Raw genomic sequence first — 18,487 nt, 5'->3', positions numbered from 1 at the left:
ATCTTTTCGATTTTTGCCAAGATGCCGTTTCAAACAATCTATCTGACTCATGTCCAAGATGTCCCACATATGAGCGACCAGTGGTGTCGGTATGGGGACAACCACGAGCAAGGTAACGTGTAAGAAAAGGGCATGCACGATTACTGCAGCGATGTTGCACAAATTAAAGAAGCGAATTAATAGAAAAGTGTAATTGATACTCGAAAGGGTCTTCGTTCTGCTTGGCCAGGGCGCCCTTCGTTCTTCCTTCAGCTTGTGGGACTTGCCGAGAGGTCGCGATTGCCAAAACTTGACGCAAACCGAGTCGACCCGGCGCCTGCCGACGTCGACGGTCGTCGCATGAGTCCTTCTCGGGTGGAGCCGCGCTGGTCATGTGCCAGATAACGACGTCGGTCGGAACGATCGTCTTCGCCATCGCTCGACGCACCCTCGCGAGAAGATGACATGCGGCTATATCCGTTACCGCCGAACTTGGGCGCAGGTGCGTCACCTGATGTCAGAGGACGCGACCAGGCACGAGTTTGTCGACCGGCTTCTGTTCCACCGTCGCCTTGCAGCAACGCGGCGATCGAGCTTGAGCCAGGCCGACTAGCGCCATGGGATGACTTTAAGGGAGGCAGCATCAGCTCGCGACTAGTTAGGGGGAGACCATTGCTTGACCCAGGTCTGGAGCTGCTGCCCTCGTCGCGTCCGCCAAATGCAAGCGCCGAGCCGCTGCTCGAACCCACACGGCGCGATATGACGTGTGCATCGGGCGCCGTGCTCGAGCTCGGCCTTCGCCAGTCTGTGCCAGGCGCACCACCATGCCGATCCATCGAGGGTCGCAACGACACCGAGCTGCTCTCGCGAGGCAGAGGCGGCGGCTGGAACATGAACGGCGACGCGTTGTTTGTTGGACTGGTTCGCAACTCGGAGCTGTCGGTCTGCAATCTCGATGCCGCGTCCATGTCTCGCGCGCCATACGAGGAGCTGAGTTTCGGCCGCTCAATGATTGAACTGGACAACTCGTATGCCGAGCCCCGCCGCTGAGTTCGTGAATCTCGACGCTCGTCCAAGTGCGCCAGCGCAGACGACAGAGGCGGAAGGTCGTCACCGTGAGCCTTCATAGAGCTGCGATGTTTGCCAGCCATGGACGATCCGGAAGTCAGCGGCCGTCGTTCATTGTTCCAGGAGGACGACGAAGTGTTCGGGCGGTCGGCTAGCTCCGAAGTCGTAGGTAGCCGCGCATCGCCGCGAAGACTGAACGAAGGACGTGACGATCGCAACGAAGACGGCGGGAAGAACGGCTTGGAGACTTGAGAGCCGTCTGGGTTGTTGGCGCCAGCGGGACTCGTGTAAGGGCGATAGTTGCTGTCGCTTTTAAGCTCGTCGTCTCGGTCCAGCCCCGTGGACGGGGCCAGCAGCTGCTGGTCGATGCTTGGAAGTCTCTGGGTAGCCATGGAACCGGGGCGGCTTGCAGTGAGCGGTGCGGCTGTGCCCGGACGACTTGCGCTCGGCGTGATGGAAGACAAAGGGGGTAGCACGGGACGGCTGTGAGAAGTGAGGGGCCGATTACCGTGCGCGCTGCCGGGCGGTCTGCCGTGTGCACTCCCTGGAGGCGGAAGCAGCGGAGCGGGGCCTGCATCGAACGAAGCGCGAATGCTGCCGCGCGAAGGAGGCGGGCTGCTCGCGCGTGCACGCTTGGCCAACGTCGGCGTGCGCATGTGTAAATGAGCGGACAAAGTCGATTCGTATTGGGATCTCTGATCCACCTCGTCCCCCGGAAAACCCGAATGGTACTGTGGTGCGAAGGTATCCTCGTTCGCCTGCAGAAAACCGGAGTAAGAACCTCGCCAAAATGGGTTGGAAAAGGCAGTAGCCTGAGCGGTGCTATCTGCAAGCTCAGCTTCGGGCCCGGGGTATTGACTGCCCGCAAGTGCGGTCTCCAAAGGTGGCCCGCTCGGTCGCCATCCCTGGACCGGACCAGATACAGCTGCAAGTTGTCCAGAGGGGCGCCTCTCTGCGAGCTCGGGGCCTGCTCGACCATACGCATCAAAGGGAGTCATATATCTATCTGAATGAGCCTCGGGCAAAGATTCCGAGTGGTATGTTGGCTGGTGATCTGCATACTCTGCTGCGCCGGGTTGATGAAAGGATGTAGCGCCTGCTTCGTGCGCATAGAAAGGTGTTTGCTGCGGCGTGATGTGCGGAGGGTGGTCAGAAGACTGAGCCGGAGCGCCATAATTAGCAGAAGAAACGGCATGTGTCTGATTGGAAGTTTGTTGACCGTACTGATGGCCTTGACCAGGCCATGCGGGCATGGAACCGCCGAGGGCAGGCGCCGTGAAGTTGGTAGTCGCAGCAATGGAAGCTGCCGGGGTGGGAGCATCGTAAGTAGAGGGATACGTGGTGGTAGGTGCGTACGTGCCCTGAGTCGAGGCTTCCAATGCGTTTGGTGCATTCTGTTGTGGAAAGGATAGCGATCTGCTACGTTCATGGCCAGAAGCGCGTGCAGCACGGGTCGCTGCGCTCGTCTTGCCGCCGCTTTTGCCCCTCCGGGAATTGTGGTTATGGCTAGCTATCAAAGCGCCTGGCGAGCTGCTCTTGCCCAAGACCTGTGCATGTGCATGCTGGGCTTGAGCGGCGGACTGGGCAAGAGAGGCGTGAAGCGAAGAAAGCTCCTGCATCATGACCTCGTTGCGCTCGGGCATGTCGGCGTGTACCGTCTGGGCATGTTGTCGGAGGTTGTCGAGGCGCGAAAAGGCTTTGCCGCAATGGCAACGGAATGGCCTCTCTCCTGTATGTTTGCGGACGTGACGAGCAAGATGCTCGCTGCGGGTAAAGACCATGCGACAGTCGCCAAAGCCTCTGCATTGAAACATGGTGACATTGCCGCTCGCCTCCGACTTTTGCTCATTGGCTTCTTCCAGCGGACCATCCGGATGCGAGGTAGACGATGCTGCAGTTCTGCTGTTGTGCTCTGGTGACTCTTCCCTCGCACGCTTGGATCGAGTAGACAGTTGCTGAGTGCCATTCTTCTGTTGGGGGGCAGCTGGCGAGACACGATTGGCGCTACTAGGTGCGTCCATTGGCACATGTCCGTTGCTTGGCGCGCTCATTGCGATGGGCGATGTATTGAGTGGATGCGATTGATATGTTGTGTAATTTGGCTCGGACGCGTACGTAGGCTGTGGTGGTATGGGAGCTTCTGCGTATGGAAAACGTGCTGGATCTTGCGGATGGGATGCGAAAGCAAAAGGGCGACCGTCAGAGTAGATTGCGTCGCGATATGGCATGGCTGATTGCTGTGGTACGCGAGGAGGATAAGGTGCAGATGGTCTTGGTTGCATCTCGGACTCGAACTTGAGCGAGGTAGCTATGTACGAATGGTCGGGACGAGCGGGTGCGAAAGGCGGGCTCATACCAAGCGTGGCGGGTGGAGGCTGAGATTGGCGTGGATCATGGTAGAAAAAGCCTTGTTGCTGAGAGGTGGAAGCTGTCTCCATATTGCCCGGGTCGCGTACGCCAGCGTCGAGCTGGGACGTGTGGGTGTTTGAACCGGCGTTGTGAACGAGGAACGCGCGGTGCTGCTCCATTCAGAAGAAGAGGGCAACTGAGTGCCTCGAGATGTGACGGTAGACCGACTGAGCTGCAGCCTCTGCTTCCCACAATGTAGGTGGAGAAAGTATCGAAGTGTGGACCATGCAGGTAGGCGTTGAGGAGTTGTATGCGAGGCGGCGAAGGATAGTAGGCGTCGGGCGCTCTAGGTTCTTGCACAGCGCCGACGGAGAGTGTGCGCAAATCGTCTTGCAGTTGAGCTTGATCGATGAGCATATGACGGCGCAGCGGACGAACAGGATTCCAAGACCAAGAGATGCTCGTCGGGACAAAGGTCGCTCGCCTAGGTTGAATGCAGCAAAGATACGAGTGCACTGTCCGTTGCCTATCGTGGTGCACAGCAGCAGGCGACAGTGGAATCGCCACGGGACAAGGGCCACACTGGGACGATATGAGTGAGATGACAGTCCGATCCGACCCACTGCTCAGTCTCGGATGAACGGCTGCGCTGAAACTTTGGATGGCGTCGATCAAACTCGAGCCGTTGAGCGAAAGTGGCAATCGTACGGCACTAGAAGAGAGCTTAAAGTGTGCTCCAATCGATTTAAGTGGAAGAGCTGATGAGCTGACGAAATGCCAACAATGTTTGTAGCGTCGGTGCTAGTTGATGTGCGAGATGCTCTGGTGGTGTGCTGAGGTAAATCTTGATACTAAGCAAGATTCCGGGCTTGGCTTTCCTTGCGGGAATAGGATTGTATGGCGGGGAAATCAAGCGTCACGTCGAGTCGGATGAAGCGAACGCCAACGTCTGGCTTCAGCAGCTAGCAATGCAGAGCAGAGGTGCAGTGGATCGATGCAAGACGTCGATGAGCTGTGAATCCTGAGACGAGAGAAGCAAGGTGCTAGCGGATACATCCGAGGATCAACTGCGAGTTGAACGTCGAGAGAGGAGCGTTGCAAGGCGCTATCGATGCATCGAAGGGGACGATCGACGATCAGGGTCGGGAGCAGATCCGACACGACGACACGACCGAACGAAATGGTGCAAGGCGACAAGAAACGTGCAGGACGAGAAACGCGAGCCTGAGTGCAACTAACTCGTGATCTCAAGATCTGAAAAAGGGCGCCAACTCGAGATGCGGGCGTTGGAAATCAGGGTTGACTCTGAAATCACAAACGGGTAACAGCAAGCTGGCTAGCTCATACGCTCTCTCGCACACACGCCTTACACTCCTTCACGCTTGACTTGTAGAAACACAGCTCGCGCCCTCTCTCACGCTCATCCGTGGAACCCATTACAGTCAGTCAGTCAGTCAGTCTCTCTCTCTCTCTCTCTCTCTCTCTCGTGTGTATCTCCGCGACGCGAGCATCCCTCGTGGCTAGAGTCGAGCACTAGACTGTTCAAGCTTCACGATAGCGTTCTACAGACCAGAGGAGCAGTGGATTCACACGCACCCACACGTTTGCACACAGGCCAGGAGAGTGAGAGTCAGGCACAGGCACACTGCCACGCTGTGCGGTTCAGGTCCCAAGATGGGGACCCCAAGCGTGAGGCATGTGGGTCGCCTAGGGATGAGACCTAGGTTAGATTGCAGATGTGATACAGGTTGAGCCGAGCGTTTTCAATTGCATACATCCCACACTGTGACTATCTTAGGTAGAGCCATGCGGCACAGGTCACAGGTCGTGGGCCACGATGAGAGATGCTAGTCGCTTGCTTTCAACATTCGTGATTCACGATCCACGATTTACATTCCTCGCTCCTTCCTGAAGCGAAAGAGAAAGAAAAACAAATTGCGAATAAGCATGGAAGAGACATTCACGGTTTGTTTTTGAAATGAGGGGAATGTCACTCTCCAGAGCAAACATTTGGCTGCATGAGTGCGTGCTGTGCAGTAAAGAACACAGGGGCAATCATAAGTGTGGGTTAGCTGCAAGCCTTCCGCCTGGCTTTTTATAAGGTAAAAAAGAAAGAAGACCAGGACGGAGTCTGACAGATGGCAATCGGGAGATCGGGGAAGAGATCAGCAGAGAAGCAAAGCAGCACCAAAGCAACATCGGTTTGTGCTTTCTCTGTTTCTCCTCTCTGTTTCTGTGTCACTACACGTTCAATCTTAAGCCGCCTTGGAAGTGATCTCGAACGCGTTGGTGGCATCGATGCTGCAGTAGGTGGACAATGATCACGGACGGTCGCTGCCATAGAGGATGTGCCTATAGCCAGGCTGCTGGCAGATTTCAATTTTCAAATTCGGTGTTGGGTCTCACTCTGCATCTGGATCGACTAGTTACAGAAGTCTGCTAAGCTATAAGCTATGGGCGACGCCAATAACGAAATCGTGAATCTGGTGGAGTTGCGTTTATTCCAGACATGTCCAGATGCAATCGTGAATCGTGAACGATCTGGTAAGTATTCACGATCCTTGAATTCCTCGCTTTCCAAGATTGTCTCGGCTTTGCATGGCAGACGAGAGCATCGCTGCTTCTTCCTTTCATTCATCGGCACCTTAACGATCTGGGCGAATCCGCATCGCAACAGCTTGCTCTGTGTCTGATTCAGTGATTTCGTGTTGCTCGAAAGGCTTTCAGAGCGATAACAAGAGACGAGTCGAGATGTCAAAGTCTAATTCCTAGCATTCTTCGTGCTTTCCAACACGTTTTGCCAGAATCATCAGCGCCGACACTGATCCGTCGGATGTGACTGATAGGCTTGTAGCAGCTCGATCATGTCCTCGAACCTGCTTCGAGGTCGCAGAAGATGCAAAGTAATTGGGCAGTAGGCTTACGAAAGCGCATGTCAAAGTCAACCTTCTGGTGCCAACTTCCTGGAGGGGTCGAGCTTGCGAAATGAACCGCATCCGAGCAGCGCGAAGAGCTTTGGCGGGAATCTTGGACAGCCACACCAACCGCCGCTTTTCGCCGTCCTATGAGAAATACAAGACCGGCTCTGATACCCAAGTCTACAAAAGGTCGGGCTGGTGTCAAGTGCCATACGACTCGGCAATGAGTAGACCATGCCATGTTGCTGCGCAGGAATCCACCTTCTTCAGGAACAGAAACTGAACGTGGCTCGCAAACCTTTCACTCTGGGCCCCACAGACAACGACTGGTGAGCATGGGCCTCTGCTTGATACCTTACGAGCAAGGCTTGCAGCGGCGGCCCGAGACCTCTGTACGCCACACAGCTCGGTGGCTTGAGCCGCCTAAAAGGCACGAGACGACTAAAAGCGCAACCACCAAGGACCGAACGACGTCATTTGCAGTCACCAGAGACGTGGTATCGGGAGAGGGAAGCCGCACAGTCTTTGCGTTCTGAACCCACACCCGAGCAGCAGCGCTCTGGTACATGACCATCTGCGATCAACGTTTCAAGCTGGGCTCCTACGTGGTGGCTCTCGCAGCGTGCATGGACTGCGGATATGACGGTCTGCTTCACCGATTTCCACGTTGGTGGAACAAGACAAGGTGGGGAGGGACTTGCACGATTATAGACCTAGGTTCAGGGTGGGTTTGGGGATCGCTCCTCCGCGAGCTTGCGAACTTGAATTGTCTCCACGGTGTGCCACGCCATGCTGGGCGAACTGGACGGAGTCAAGATGCCGAGACGACCGCGCGGATTTGTTGTGCTTGCGCGAATTTGACACAGAACATGTGCTATGATGCAATTACGTCAGTCTTGCTTGATTTCCACTTTCGCCTGTTTTCGCCGATTTGTCTGGTTGATTTCTCTTCTTTCTGTGTACAGTATGTCTGTTGACAAAATGCGGCGATTGCAGAAAAATTCCGTCATGCGCGCATGTGCTTTGGAGAAATTCTCCGTAAGTTAAGTTAGCACAAAATTAAAAAACAACAATGACAATGGAAGGCAGAACGAGAACAAGTGAGCAATCAACGTGTGAGGAGGTTTCAGGTTGCCGATCTTGTGTTACTACCTGGCGCCTCCAATGAAAAGGCTACGATGCTGTTGTTCTCTGCTGGCTCAGCGCAGGAATTTGTTGGATTCCACTTAGAAGAGAGCTGCATGTGACATTTACAAATGGGGCGCTCCAACCCATGCGGTCACAGCAACGTGGGACGCCGAGCAGCAACTCTTTACAGAAATGTGGGAGAAGTGAAGCGACCAAAGTCATCACTCACGACTGTTCGGAGGGTGATCTCCGAACTAGGCTATTCAGATCAGGAAAAAGGAAGAGTCACAGTGTTTGTTCCAAAGAGTCAACGCTACTGGCCGATTTGGTGAGGGGCGCGGGAGGAAAATTCAGATTTGACCGGGTTGTTGCAGCGCTTTTGATGCTGAGAAACTTGGATTTGGACCTGGCGCTTGTCTTGCGTACAAACGACGGAAAAGTGATTCAAACGTAACTCAGCGGTCGTCACACGGTGATCAACAGAGAGAGTGCGTCTTCTTCTTCTGGTCAACCTCAAGTTGTAACGATGCGCAATATCCCAATTCAAAAAGGTTACAGGACTGCAGGGAGAAAATCCAGCGGGCTGTAACAGACAATCGAAAGCCATCGCGCCTCGCCCACACACTACCCTGAAGCGTCCAATCCCTGAAAGCAACCCTCCTTAGATGAGATTGTGAGCCATCAAGGGAGGATGGCCTCCATGGCTAATGGTCGCTTAAGGAGGGCCTGATTTTGCACCGAAGAGCGCTGCCAAGAAGACACCCTATCGCAACCAGTGACAGAGTAACAGAAACAAATGACGACAAAAAGGACAATTGTAAACATAATGACAGGTAACACGGCGGCGGAGTTGAAACGATTTCTCCGTTCAGCCTGTAATTTTCGCCGCTGTGATCAGAGCAGTCGTGGGTAACTTTTGACATTCACGATTCGTGATTCGGGTTTAGATTCACGATTCACGATTCACGATTCACGATTCACGACTCACGACTCACGACTCACAACTCACAACTCACGATTCGTGTTCGTAATTTGTCTCTTTGGCAAGCGTGGTCAGCTGCTACGCTCCACCCAAGACTTGACAAGCAAGATGCTGACGCTTGGCAAACTTTCATGTTTGCAAGATTCAAGTTGGATGCTGCGCTGTGTTTCCTTTGGGTTCGGCTCTGGTTGGCCGTCATTGGTGGGTTAAGTCTTGCGTACATGCCTCCCTTTGGACCGACATCCGACGATCTGCGCCCTCCGCTTTCTGCGACCCATCGGCCTTCAACCCGTGCTCAGTCTTTGATCCTAAACAGAAAAATGGACAGCTGCGGCCCCCCTCCCCCGGCGCCCCTTCTTTTTTCCTTCCCAGAACGTCAGTCTGAGTCGTCTTGGCGGCGCGCAACTTATACCGACAATATAAACCCTCTTGCTCCTTCCCTTTCAGCGTACGTCTCGACACCTTCAAACCCCTTCTGGTCAACACTCAACGCAAACATTTACCAGTGTGCCCCGCTATCCCTCCTACATCCTCAAGACATCGTTTCCATTTGCTCCTTTCCTGGCTCCCCTCCCCTCTGTCTCCCCTGCCCGCCATGGTCTTCCAGGTTCGAGGGACGCCTATTGGCGCCCTCACCATCTTCATTGCAGCACTCGCCTCCATGGGTGGCTTCCTCTTCGGCTGGGACACTGGTCAGATCAGCGGTTTACTCGAGATGTCCGACTTTCGTGCTCGCTTCGCTACCATCGACGACCCTTCGGCCACAGGCGGAAAGAGCTGGAACCCGTGGATCGAAGGCGTTGTCGTCTCGCTGTTGAGTGTCGGAACTGCTATTGGCGTACTCATCGGTGCTCCCCTTGCCGACAAGCTGGGTAGAAGATACGCCATGGTCGTCGAATGCATCGTCTTTGACATTGGCGTCATCATTCAGGTGACCTCCTTCTACGCTTGGTACCAGGTCGCCATCGGTCGTCTCGTCACTGGACTCGGAGTCGGCGCACTCTCTGCTGCTGTTCCCTTGTACCAATCTGAAACGGTACCACGACAGGTACGAGGTGCTCTTGTTGGAACCTATCAGCTTTTCATCACGCTGGGCATCCTTTTGGCCTATTGCACCAACATTGGTACCCGAGACTACTCTAACTCGGGCCAGTGGAGAGTTCCTATCGCCCTTGGCATCTTCTTCTCCTCGATTCTCGCCATCGGCATTCTCTTCTGCCCCGAATCACCTCGATGGCTCGCCGCTCAGGGCCGCAACGAGGAGGCGTACAAGGCATGCGCTGCGGTTCGTGGTGCCAAGTACGGCGACGGAAATCCATGGGTGGAAGCTGAATACCGCGAGATCGTCTCCATGGTCAAGGCAGACGAGAAGCTAGAGGAGGCTGGCTGGCTGGACTGCTTCAAGCCGCAGCACAAGACTCTCTATCGAACGCTTCTCGGAATGGCACTCCAAGCCGGTCAGCAGTTTACCGGTGCCAACTACTTCTTCTACTTCGGAACCGCGATCTTCCGAAGCGCTGGTCTTGATGATTCGTTCGTCACACAGATCATTCTGGGTGCTGTCAACTTTGTATGCACTTTCCTCGGTCTCTACGTACTCGAGCGTTTCGGCCGTAGGTGGCCTCTCATCTACGGTGCGGCTTGGCAGTCGTTCTGGCTCTTTGTATTTGCTATTGCTGGTGTAGTAGGCGGCCCACAGCCCGAGCAGATCTCGTCGGGTATCGGAAAGCTGCTGATTGTGGCTGCTTGCTTCTTCATTCTCGGTTACGCTTCCACCTGGGCTCCCGGTATCTGGATTTGGATCGGCGAGAGCTTCAGTTACCGCACACGTGCCAAGCAAGCTTCATTGGCGACCCTCAGCAACTGGATCAGCAATTTCCTCATCTCGTACTTCAGTTCGCCCATCGCCAACGATATCAACTTTGCCTACGGCTTTGTGTTCGCTGGCTGTAATTTGGCCAACTGTCTAATCGCCTTTTTCTTTGTTTACGAGTCGGCTGACCTGACGCTTGAGGACGTAGACGCCATGTACAACGACCCCAACTGTAAGCCTTGGAACTCAACCAAGTGGGTGCCTGCTGGCTACACTTCGCGAGACCAGATCAAGGAGAAGGATTCGGGTCAGGCAAGCGAGGTGGGCGAGTGGAGCAACTCTCCTTCGGCGCTACCTGACGAGCAGGAGAAGAACAAGTCCAATCCTCTTCAAGTGGCGTGATCTTGCCCTCACTGGAACGACAGATCTTCAACATACCAGTCACATTCTTCCCCATCATATCATACGTCTGGCCTCATCAAGGGCCCTGGACTGATGCACTGCATGGACCTCGCTTCTATGTCTGAACCCTTTCTCCTACGACTCTTTCAGGTTATAAGGATGAAGGCAATCCGGCATTTTGTATCTTTTCCTTTCACTTTATCTTCGCGTGTTACAATTAATTACTTTGTATCCTACCAATCATGGCTAGCTTGTGTATTCAGGATTGTTGGACGTACATGCAATGAGGGAATTGTGCAAGCAAGCAAGGTTTTAGTACTGTACCTTCGAGTCGTGCGGATGCTGCAGACGCGACCACACAGTCGTATTTGTAATCATGAATCACGAATCGTGAATGCAGAATCGGCTTGCCCGAATCACATGAATTGTGAATATCATGCATGCCGAGCACAATCACAGGAATCAAAGTTCAAGTCTATGGTCCAATTGTGGATAACTATGTAAGGCTGGCGTTGCAAACTCGGAATGAATATTTCGGAAATCGGAGCCATATCGGGGTTTTGCTTTTCTACCTTTGCTTGTCACCGCATGACTCTCGGATCTTCACTTTCAAATCCACCTCGATCCATCTCAATAACAACGTCACGTCATGTCTCTCTTTGGACTCGGAGGCGCTTCCTCTGCAAGCGCTGGCAACGCCGCTGTCAGCTCGGCTCAAATCGAAGCTGCCACCGCCGAACTCGACATGGTCACCGACGTGTTCAACCGTCTCGTCTCGTCTTGCCACGCCAAATGCATCTCGACAAGATATGCCGAGCCCGACCTGAACAAGGGCGAAAGCATCTGCATTGACCGGTAAGACTTCTCATTCCGCTTTTCCTGCGCGATCGATATATGCCACTAACTCCCATTCGACTCCACGTGATGCTGGCTTCGATGTCCGAAACAGTTGTGTAAGCAAATTTTTTGCTGTCAACGGCAAGGTAAACGAGCTCATGCAAACCATGGGTCAAGCTGCACAGGGCGGTGCTCCTGGAGGCTCTGGCTCGTTCTTCGGTTAGGCGCTATAGAGAATCTTGTGGGGGCTCAATTTCAATATTTGATCACAGCTTCTAACACCAACATAGCGAATGCAGAGCAAAAGTACGATGCGAGACCGACATTTCAACAGATTCATCAGTGCGAGGTAGAAAATGGCAAATACGGGCAGCATTGATCAACAAGCCCCACGTTGCTGCCAAAAATCATACAGCCAAGCACTACTGAGAGGTTCACCGTTGTGACCCATGTGCGGGAACCATCGCAGCAGCGCTCCTGGGCCATGTTCTGCCAGGATGCGCTGGTCATCGATGGGGAAAATAGTGTCCTGTTCTCCATTGACCGCGATTAACTCGGCCGCATTCTGATCAAGAAGGCCTTGACGCAACAGTGAGTACTGCTCCACTTCATTCTTGAACGACTCGGGATCGGCGAAGCCGAAGGATTGGCCCAAGGCACGTTGTAGGCTGACAGGGTAAGCAAGCTTCTCTGCCGCTTCAAGCCAGGTCCTCGTGAACGCATAGTGGCTTGCTGTTCCCTGGCTTACGACTCTACGGACTCGACTTTTCTCGACACGCGAGACTCTCAACGCCCAGTATGAACCCGCAGAGATGCCCCAGAAGCTGACACAGCTTGCATCGAACAATTCTGGATTGTACGAGATCCAATCGACAATGCTGGTCCAGTATTGCTCTTGGGCTTTCTCGTCCTTGCCTGTGATGGGTGAGTCGGCGGTTCCTGGCATGGCAACCGTGATCACAGTAAAACCATACGAGGTCAACGCCGAGATGTGATCGAGCATAAAAGTGTGATAGTGGTCGAGCCCCGTGATGATAACGACAACGGGCTGAGCCCCATTGACATTTTTTGCTTTGTACACACGAAGCGGAATGTCAAAGGCTTCGTCACCTGCAAGAGTTGCACTCGTTTTCGAATAGTAAAAGGCGTTGATCGAACTCAACGCTTGCTTGAAGGCGTGTTTGTCCATCTTCCATGCATACAATTTGGCTCTGGACTGGCTGGTTTTCTCGTGAACCCATGGGAAGTAGGCAAGCCGAAAGACATTGGCAGCTCGCCTATAGTCACAGGCGCCAACAGTCAAGTTCAGCTTATTGAGCAAGATTCAGGGGTTGGGACTGCGAACACTCACATGTAATAGATGGTGGCATTCTGGGTTGAATTGTTTGCTCGTAGACTGTCGGCGATCTGAAGGAGCTCTTGACCTTTAAAGTTGAAGGCATCGGCCCATTCATCGTCTTGAAGATCATTGACGGTCTGGTCCGGATAAGTAGCTTCAAGAAGCGCGAAGATGGGTGCAAAGTCGGTTTCGTCAGCATAGCCATCCACAGGCCATGCTTTTCGCTGCAGAGCAACCTGCAAGAAAGTCTCATACCATGAGGAGATGGAAGCGTGGTAGGGAAAGGGCGTGGTGTCATTCATGATCGACTGAGCGAAGGAGATCAAGATGTCGGTCGAGTCATCCGCATCGGCGCTGGCTCCAGTGATCCAAGGAACAAAAAGCAAGTGGTAGCCGAAAAAAAGCGAGACGAGGATGCTTCTCATGGTGCCAGATGTAGCTGTGTGGGGGTCTGAGTCAGAGAAGATTAGCGAACTCAGGGACACAAATGAGGCTCGAATGGTCACACACTGGTTGCTTCTGCAGACAACAGCCACCTATATATCGGCGAGTCGACCAAAAGAGAACTCTTCAGGAAGGGAAGGCCAGGGGCCTTGCTCCTCTGCGTTTGCTCATGCTTCCTGTCTACTCCATAAGCTGGTCATCTGCCTCATCTAGACAAGATGAGGTGTGACTGCAAATGGTTACGGAAAGTTCTTTCGAGGCAAACAACATTTGACGAGGCTTCACGAGTGTTTTGCTTGATGCTCAAGATTTAGTCGTGAGTGATTCGTGATTTGTTGAGCGAGACGCGGTTAAAAAGCTGGAGTGTTAACGTTGGCTACGCCCAAATCCAACGCCTTCCTTCTCCACTTGACACGCCCACGTTCAAAATCTCTCATCATTCACGATTCACTCTCGCAACCAAGCCACACTTGCATTCACCGTTACACTTTTCCGCTACATCACACTCGCCTTGAGGCCTTTCTACACCATTTCGGACGATTTCCATCCAGCAGGTGCGGATCAGCCGAACGACAGTCATTAGCTGTGCAAAGGTCGCGGACGAGCCCGAGCAGTGACAACGACCACAACGATGCTGGCTACGCCCGAGCCAGCACCGGCGCCGACGAGGAACGAGCGCAAAGCATGCTGGTCGCATCGCGATAGCTACTTTGCGTGCCTGACTCGAAAAGGTGTCACAATCCCTCCGGGAACAGATATGAGCGACGGAAGAGGCCCCGTTGGAAAGGCTGCCAAGGAGGAACAAGAAAGGCTGGCGAAGGAGAAGAAGCAGACAAGCGAGGAAGCGCGCAAGCAAGACCCTTGTCTCGCCGAACGACAAGGGTATGAGTCCAATTGCGCCAGAAGTTGGGTGAGTAGGAGAGAAGAGAGTAGAAGCAGGTTTCGGAAGGGAGTCCGATGAAACGAAGCGCCTAACTTTTCTTTCTGACCTTTCACCTGTTCTGCTATCGTCTAACGCAGGTAGACTACTTCAACAAGAGACGAGTGCTTGAGGAGCGCCAGAAGATGATGTATGCTCAAGCCGAATCAGGTGCCTCTAAATTCTGAAACGAGCTGACATCTAATCGCCCTTCAGATCACATCTTGTGACCCCGTGAAGCCAGACATTGCGATCTTACGGGCAAGGTCAATAGAGGAATCCGAAATGTTCGACACTGCCTGACCTCACTGTGCTCCGATCATTACTTCCAACACCTCTTGCTTGTACAGCGCAAGAAGATCTGCGCTTCCACACAGTTATACTCAGACCGCACTTTCTCAAAGTAGTATCCTCTCTCCGTCCAATCGTAACTGTATTCTATCCACACGGTACTATAGTCTGGTTTGAATTTGAATTTGAGACCTAGCACATTCATGCATCGCCTCAGCTCTGGCCATCTGTACAACATGGTTGAGCCTGAGCTCCATTACTTAGCTCGGAAGGGCCACAACGATGCTGGTAGTGGTCTCTTCCAGAGCTTGAATCGAGCTGAACAAGTGGAATTTCTCGGGACACGGCCTTGTGAGCAGAGGAAGAATTTCCTCCAGAGCCTTTGCTGGAAATATGCCGCATGAGCGGATCCAATCGTGAATGCTAAGTCGCGCTCAACACGCGCTAAGATTAGTCTCTTCCAGTCAAACCCTACTTACCAACATTCCAGATACTCTCGACAACTACGATTGCTGACTATCTCGTGCCCACCATCAACTTCACCGGCCAGCTCAGCAGATTCATTCTTCGACTCGCAATTACGGCCCTGCTGGCACCAGTTGAAGGATAAGGCCCTCACGCAGCAAAACGACGTATTTCGCACTTCAGCCCACCACTGCGAACGGCGTTGCTCTGATCGCACCTGAACTCAATTAAGACTTGGGTCTGTACGTCTTACTTCGGCAAATTGCATAAAAGGATGCCTTCTCGAGAACGTTCTCCAAGCAGCGGACTAGGTTTTCAGAGTGATTCATCAAGGTCTTCGCCGCCAGATGCGGGTGTTACTGCACACAAGCGCAAGAGGTCACCTACCCGGTCTGTTTCCTCACGCAGCACTTCGTCGCGTTCTCCTTCGAGATCCAGGTCGCCACCGCCAAGGTCAAGAAGGAGAAGAAGATCGAGCAGAGATCGCTCACAGTCGTCGAATAGCGATGAGAGCACAGAAGAAAGGAAGAACACTACTCGGGCGCGCGAGGCTTTAGAGCAGAATGCAAAGACACTTGAAATCGCCGCCAAGGGCGAGGCTCTTCGTTCAACCCTAGCGCAGCTATCCGCTACCAAGTCTGGTGGAGCATATGTTCCGCCGGCACGTCTCAAGGCGCTCATGGCCGAAGCCGCTGCAGCCGACCCTGGTAGTGTCGAGTATCAGCGAATGAGTTGGGACGCTCTCAAAAAGAGCATCACCGGCCTCGTCAACAAAGTGGCCGTGGAGAACATCAAGAGCATCGTCCCCGAACTCTTCGGCGGTGCCAACCTCATTCGTGGCCGTGGCCTCTACTGCCGCTCCATCATGCGCGCGCAAGCGCTCTCACTATCATTCACCCCCGTCTTTGCTGCGCTCACAGCTATTGTCAACACCAAACTTCCCATGATCGGAGAGCTGCTCGCTGTTCGTCTGGTATCGCAGTTCCGACGCTCCTTCAAGCGTAACGATAAGGCAGTCTGCAACTCGACTGCCATGTTTCTCGCCCATCTCGTCAACCAGAGGGTCGTGCACGAAGTTCTCGCCCTCGAAATTCTCGTTCTTCTTCTTGAAAAGCCCACCGACGATAGTGTCGAGATCGCAGTTGGTTTTATGCGCGAGGTTGGTGCTTTCCTTACCGAGGAAGCGCCTAAAGCGAACAATAGCATCTTTGACCGCTTCCGAGCCGTCCTCTACGAAGGAGAAATAAGCAAACGTGTGCAATACATGATCGAGGTGCTATCTCAGGTGCGACGCGAAGGATTCAAGGAAAATCCACGCATTCCCGACGCGCTTGACCTAGTCGAAGAGGACGACCAAATCACCCATCGTATCAGTTTGGACGATCAACTCAACATCGAAGAGGGTCTCAATGTCTTTAAAATGGATCCAGAATTTGTCGAAAACGAGGAACGATATCGTTCTATCAAAGCTGAGATTCTCGGCGAAAATTCTGACAGTGACAAAACCGGTTCTGAAGCTGATAGCGAGAGCGGCAGCAGCTCTGACGATAGCTCCGACGACGAGGCTGGCGAGGGCCCAGACGATGCTCAGCGTCAGCTCGAGATTCACGACAGGACCGAAACAAATCTTATCAACCTCCGAAGGACCATCTATCTCACCATCATGTCCTCACTCGACTTTGAAGAGAGCGTGCACAAGCTGCTCAAACTTGAGGTGCCGGAAGGCCAAGACATTGAGCTCTGCAACATGATTGTCGAATGTTGCTCGCAGGAGCGTACCTACAGCAAATTCTACGGCAACATGGGCGAACGCTTCTGCAAGCTGCATCGGAAATGGGCCGATACATTTGCGCAGAGTTTTAGTAACTACTACGATACCATCCATCGCTACGAGACAAATCGACTGCGAAACATTGCCCGGTTTTTTGGCCACCTCTTTTCTACTGATAGTATCAGCTGGGCATCCATGTCTGTCATCCACATGAACGAGGAAGATACCACAAGCAGTTCGAGAATCTTTGTCAAGATCATGTTTCAAGAGATGCAGCAGCAGCTTGGCCTCAAGGAGCTCGCTGAGCGTTTCAAGGAGCCCAGCTTGCAAGAAAACTGGAAGGGTCTTTTCCCTACAGACAATCCCAAGAGCACACGCTTCTCGATCAACTACTTCACGTCGATCGGCTTAGGTGTATTGACGGAAGAAATGCGCGAGTATCTCAAAAATGCTCCCAAATTATTGTTGGCGCAGCGTCAAGCTGCTTTGGCAGCACGAGGCTCGGACAATAGTGACTCCGACTCATCCAGTGTCCTGTCTAGCAGTACGGGTTCGCGCAGCAGAACTTCTTACTCTTCCTACTCGCGCTCGTCACGCTCCTACTCGTCCGGGTCCGGATCTTACTCTTCCAGATCTCGCTCATCACGTTCGTACTCCTCGCGCTCCTACTCGAGCCGCTCGTATTCTTCCCGCAGTCGCAGTCGCAGTCGCAGTCGCAGTCGTAGTCGTAGTCGTAGTCGTAGTCGCAGCCGCAGCCGCAGCCGCAGCCGCAGTCCGTCTGAGCACCAACGTCACGGCAGACGCCGCGCACGATCTGCTTCGTATTCATCGTATTCTTCTAGGTCGAGGTCGAGTTCGAGTTCGAGTTCGAGATCGAGATCCAGGTCCAGATCCAGGTCACGGTCATTTTCGCGCTCGCTCACTCCAAGAGGCTCTTATTCGCGTTCTTGTTCGCGCTCTCCTGTGCCGAGACGACGCGCGCCACGTTCTCGCTCACGGTCTGCAGATCCGAGAAAGCGATCCAGCCGCCGATCACCATCTGTGTCGTCCTACTCTGGCTCTGAGACGGATGACTCGATATCGCGCTCTCCTTCACCTCGAGCTGGCTATGTTGATCGTCGGTCTCATCGTCATTCCCGATCCGCTTCGCCTGCCCGACGATAGACTTTTCTACATTGTATAACGCCTCGATCCGAGTCGTGTGCTAGGAGTTTCCATATCGTGCCTACATCAGCCCCGGCTAGGATGGAAGTGTCTTGAAGATATCAGACCATCTCACGGAGCGTGGAGTGTGTTCTCAGACTTGCAAACGCACGAGTTGGTGAAGCTTTCGATTGAAGTGGAAATTCTAGAGGATGCAGAGTGCGGTTGGGCGTGGGATACAAAGGTTAGAGTGTCACCAGTTTGCATGCTCTGAGTCAGACTTGAGGTCTTCGTCTGGAGGGAGCCGGTACAACCCTTCCTTCTCAATGTACTGGATAACGCTGTTAGGCAAAAGGTACTTGATCGACTGTCCACGTCGGACGAAGAGGCGAATCTTGGACGAAGAGATATCGTTGTAGATGGTCTGTTTGACGATCTTGAGATTTCGGCGATACTTCCAAAGCAGATCGTGCGAGAGTAAAAACGACCATACGTCTGCACCGGTTCGTTCGACGATAAGACATCCATACTGGCCAAGAATATGGTGCAGATCGGCAGTAGCCCAAACACCGGGTTCGCCCATGCTTTGAATGAGGTCTCCGCCGGCGAGAAGCATGATCTTGACATTTTTGCGCGTGC

At 53.4% G+C, this 18,487-nt stretch overlaps 6 protein-coding genes across 6 annotated transcripts; 4 read left to right on the top strand and 2 right to left on the bottom strand.

Moving 5' to 3' along the window:
* Positions 1-248: 248 nt before the first annotated feature.
* Positions 249-3,575, bottom strand: UMAG_11907 (uncharacterized protein; the record flags this gene model as incomplete). The annotated part of the gene is made up of 1 exon (XM_011390585.1): positions 249-3,575. One exon carries the CDS (start codon positions 3,573-3,575, stop codon positions 249-251), a length of 3,327 nt encoding a protein of 1,108 aa, XP_011388887.1.
* A 5,444-nt stretch (positions 3,576-9,019) lies between these two features.
* Positions 9,020-10,639, top strand: UMAG_02037 (putative hexose transporter; the record flags this gene model as incomplete). The annotated part of the gene is made up of 1 exon (XM_011390123.1): positions 9,020-10,639. The coding sequence occupies one exon, from the start codon at positions 9,020-9,022 to the stop codon at positions 10,637-10,639; it is 1,620 nt and encodes a 539-aa protein (XP_011388425.1).
* Positions 10,640-11,288: 649 nt separating this feature from the next.
* On the top strand, positions 11,289-11,700 carry UMAG_11906 (putative Tim22-complex, subunit; the record flags this gene model as incomplete). The annotated part of the gene is made up of 2 exons (XM_011390584.1): positions 11,289-11,494; positions 11,589-11,700. The coding sequence occupies 2 exons, from the start codon at positions 11,289-11,291 to the stop codon at positions 11,698-11,700; spliced, it is 318 nt and encodes a 105-aa protein (XP_011388886.1).
* A 155-nt stretch (positions 11,701-11,855) lies between these two features.
* Positions 11,856-13,240, bottom strand: UMAG_02035 (uncharacterized protein; the record flags this gene model as incomplete). Its single annotated transcript, XM_011390122.1, has 2 exons — positions 11,856-12,753; positions 12,828-13,240. The coding sequence occupies 2 exons, from the start codon at positions 13,238-13,240 to the stop codon at positions 11,856-11,858; spliced, it is 1,311 nt and encodes a 436-aa protein (XP_011388424.1).
* A 650-nt stretch (positions 13,241-13,890) lies between these two features.
* Positions 13,891-14,366, top strand: UMAG_02034 (uncharacterized protein; the record flags this gene model as incomplete). The annotated part of the gene is made up of 2 exons (XM_011390121.1): positions 13,891-14,169; positions 14,280-14,366. The coding sequence occupies 2 exons, from the start codon at positions 13,891-13,893 to the stop codon at positions 14,364-14,366; spliced, it is 366 nt and encodes a 121-aa protein (XP_011388423.1).
* An 842-nt stretch (positions 14,367-15,208) lies between these two features.
* UMAG_11905 (putative Pre-mRNA splicing factor cwc22) lies at positions 15,209-17,869 on the top strand (the record flags this gene model as incomplete). The annotated part of the gene is made up of 1 exon (XM_011390583.1): positions 15,209-17,869. The coding sequence occupies one exon, from the start codon at positions 15,209-15,211 to the stop codon at positions 17,867-17,869; it is 2,661 nt and encodes an 886-aa protein (XP_011388885.1).
* Between the last annotated feature and the right edge of the window lie 618 nt (positions 17,870-18,487).

The sequence above is a fragment of the Mycosarcoma maydis genome, chromosome 5 (genome assembly GCF_000328475.2).
Source record: "Mycosarcoma maydis chromosome 5, whole genome shotgun sequence".
Lineage (NCBI taxonomy): Eukaryota > Fungi > Basidiomycota > Ustilaginomycetes > Ustilaginales > Mycosarcoma > Mycosarcoma maydis.
Note: the sequence above shows the minus strand (reverse complement) of the source record. Positions and strands in the feature narration are given on the sequence as shown.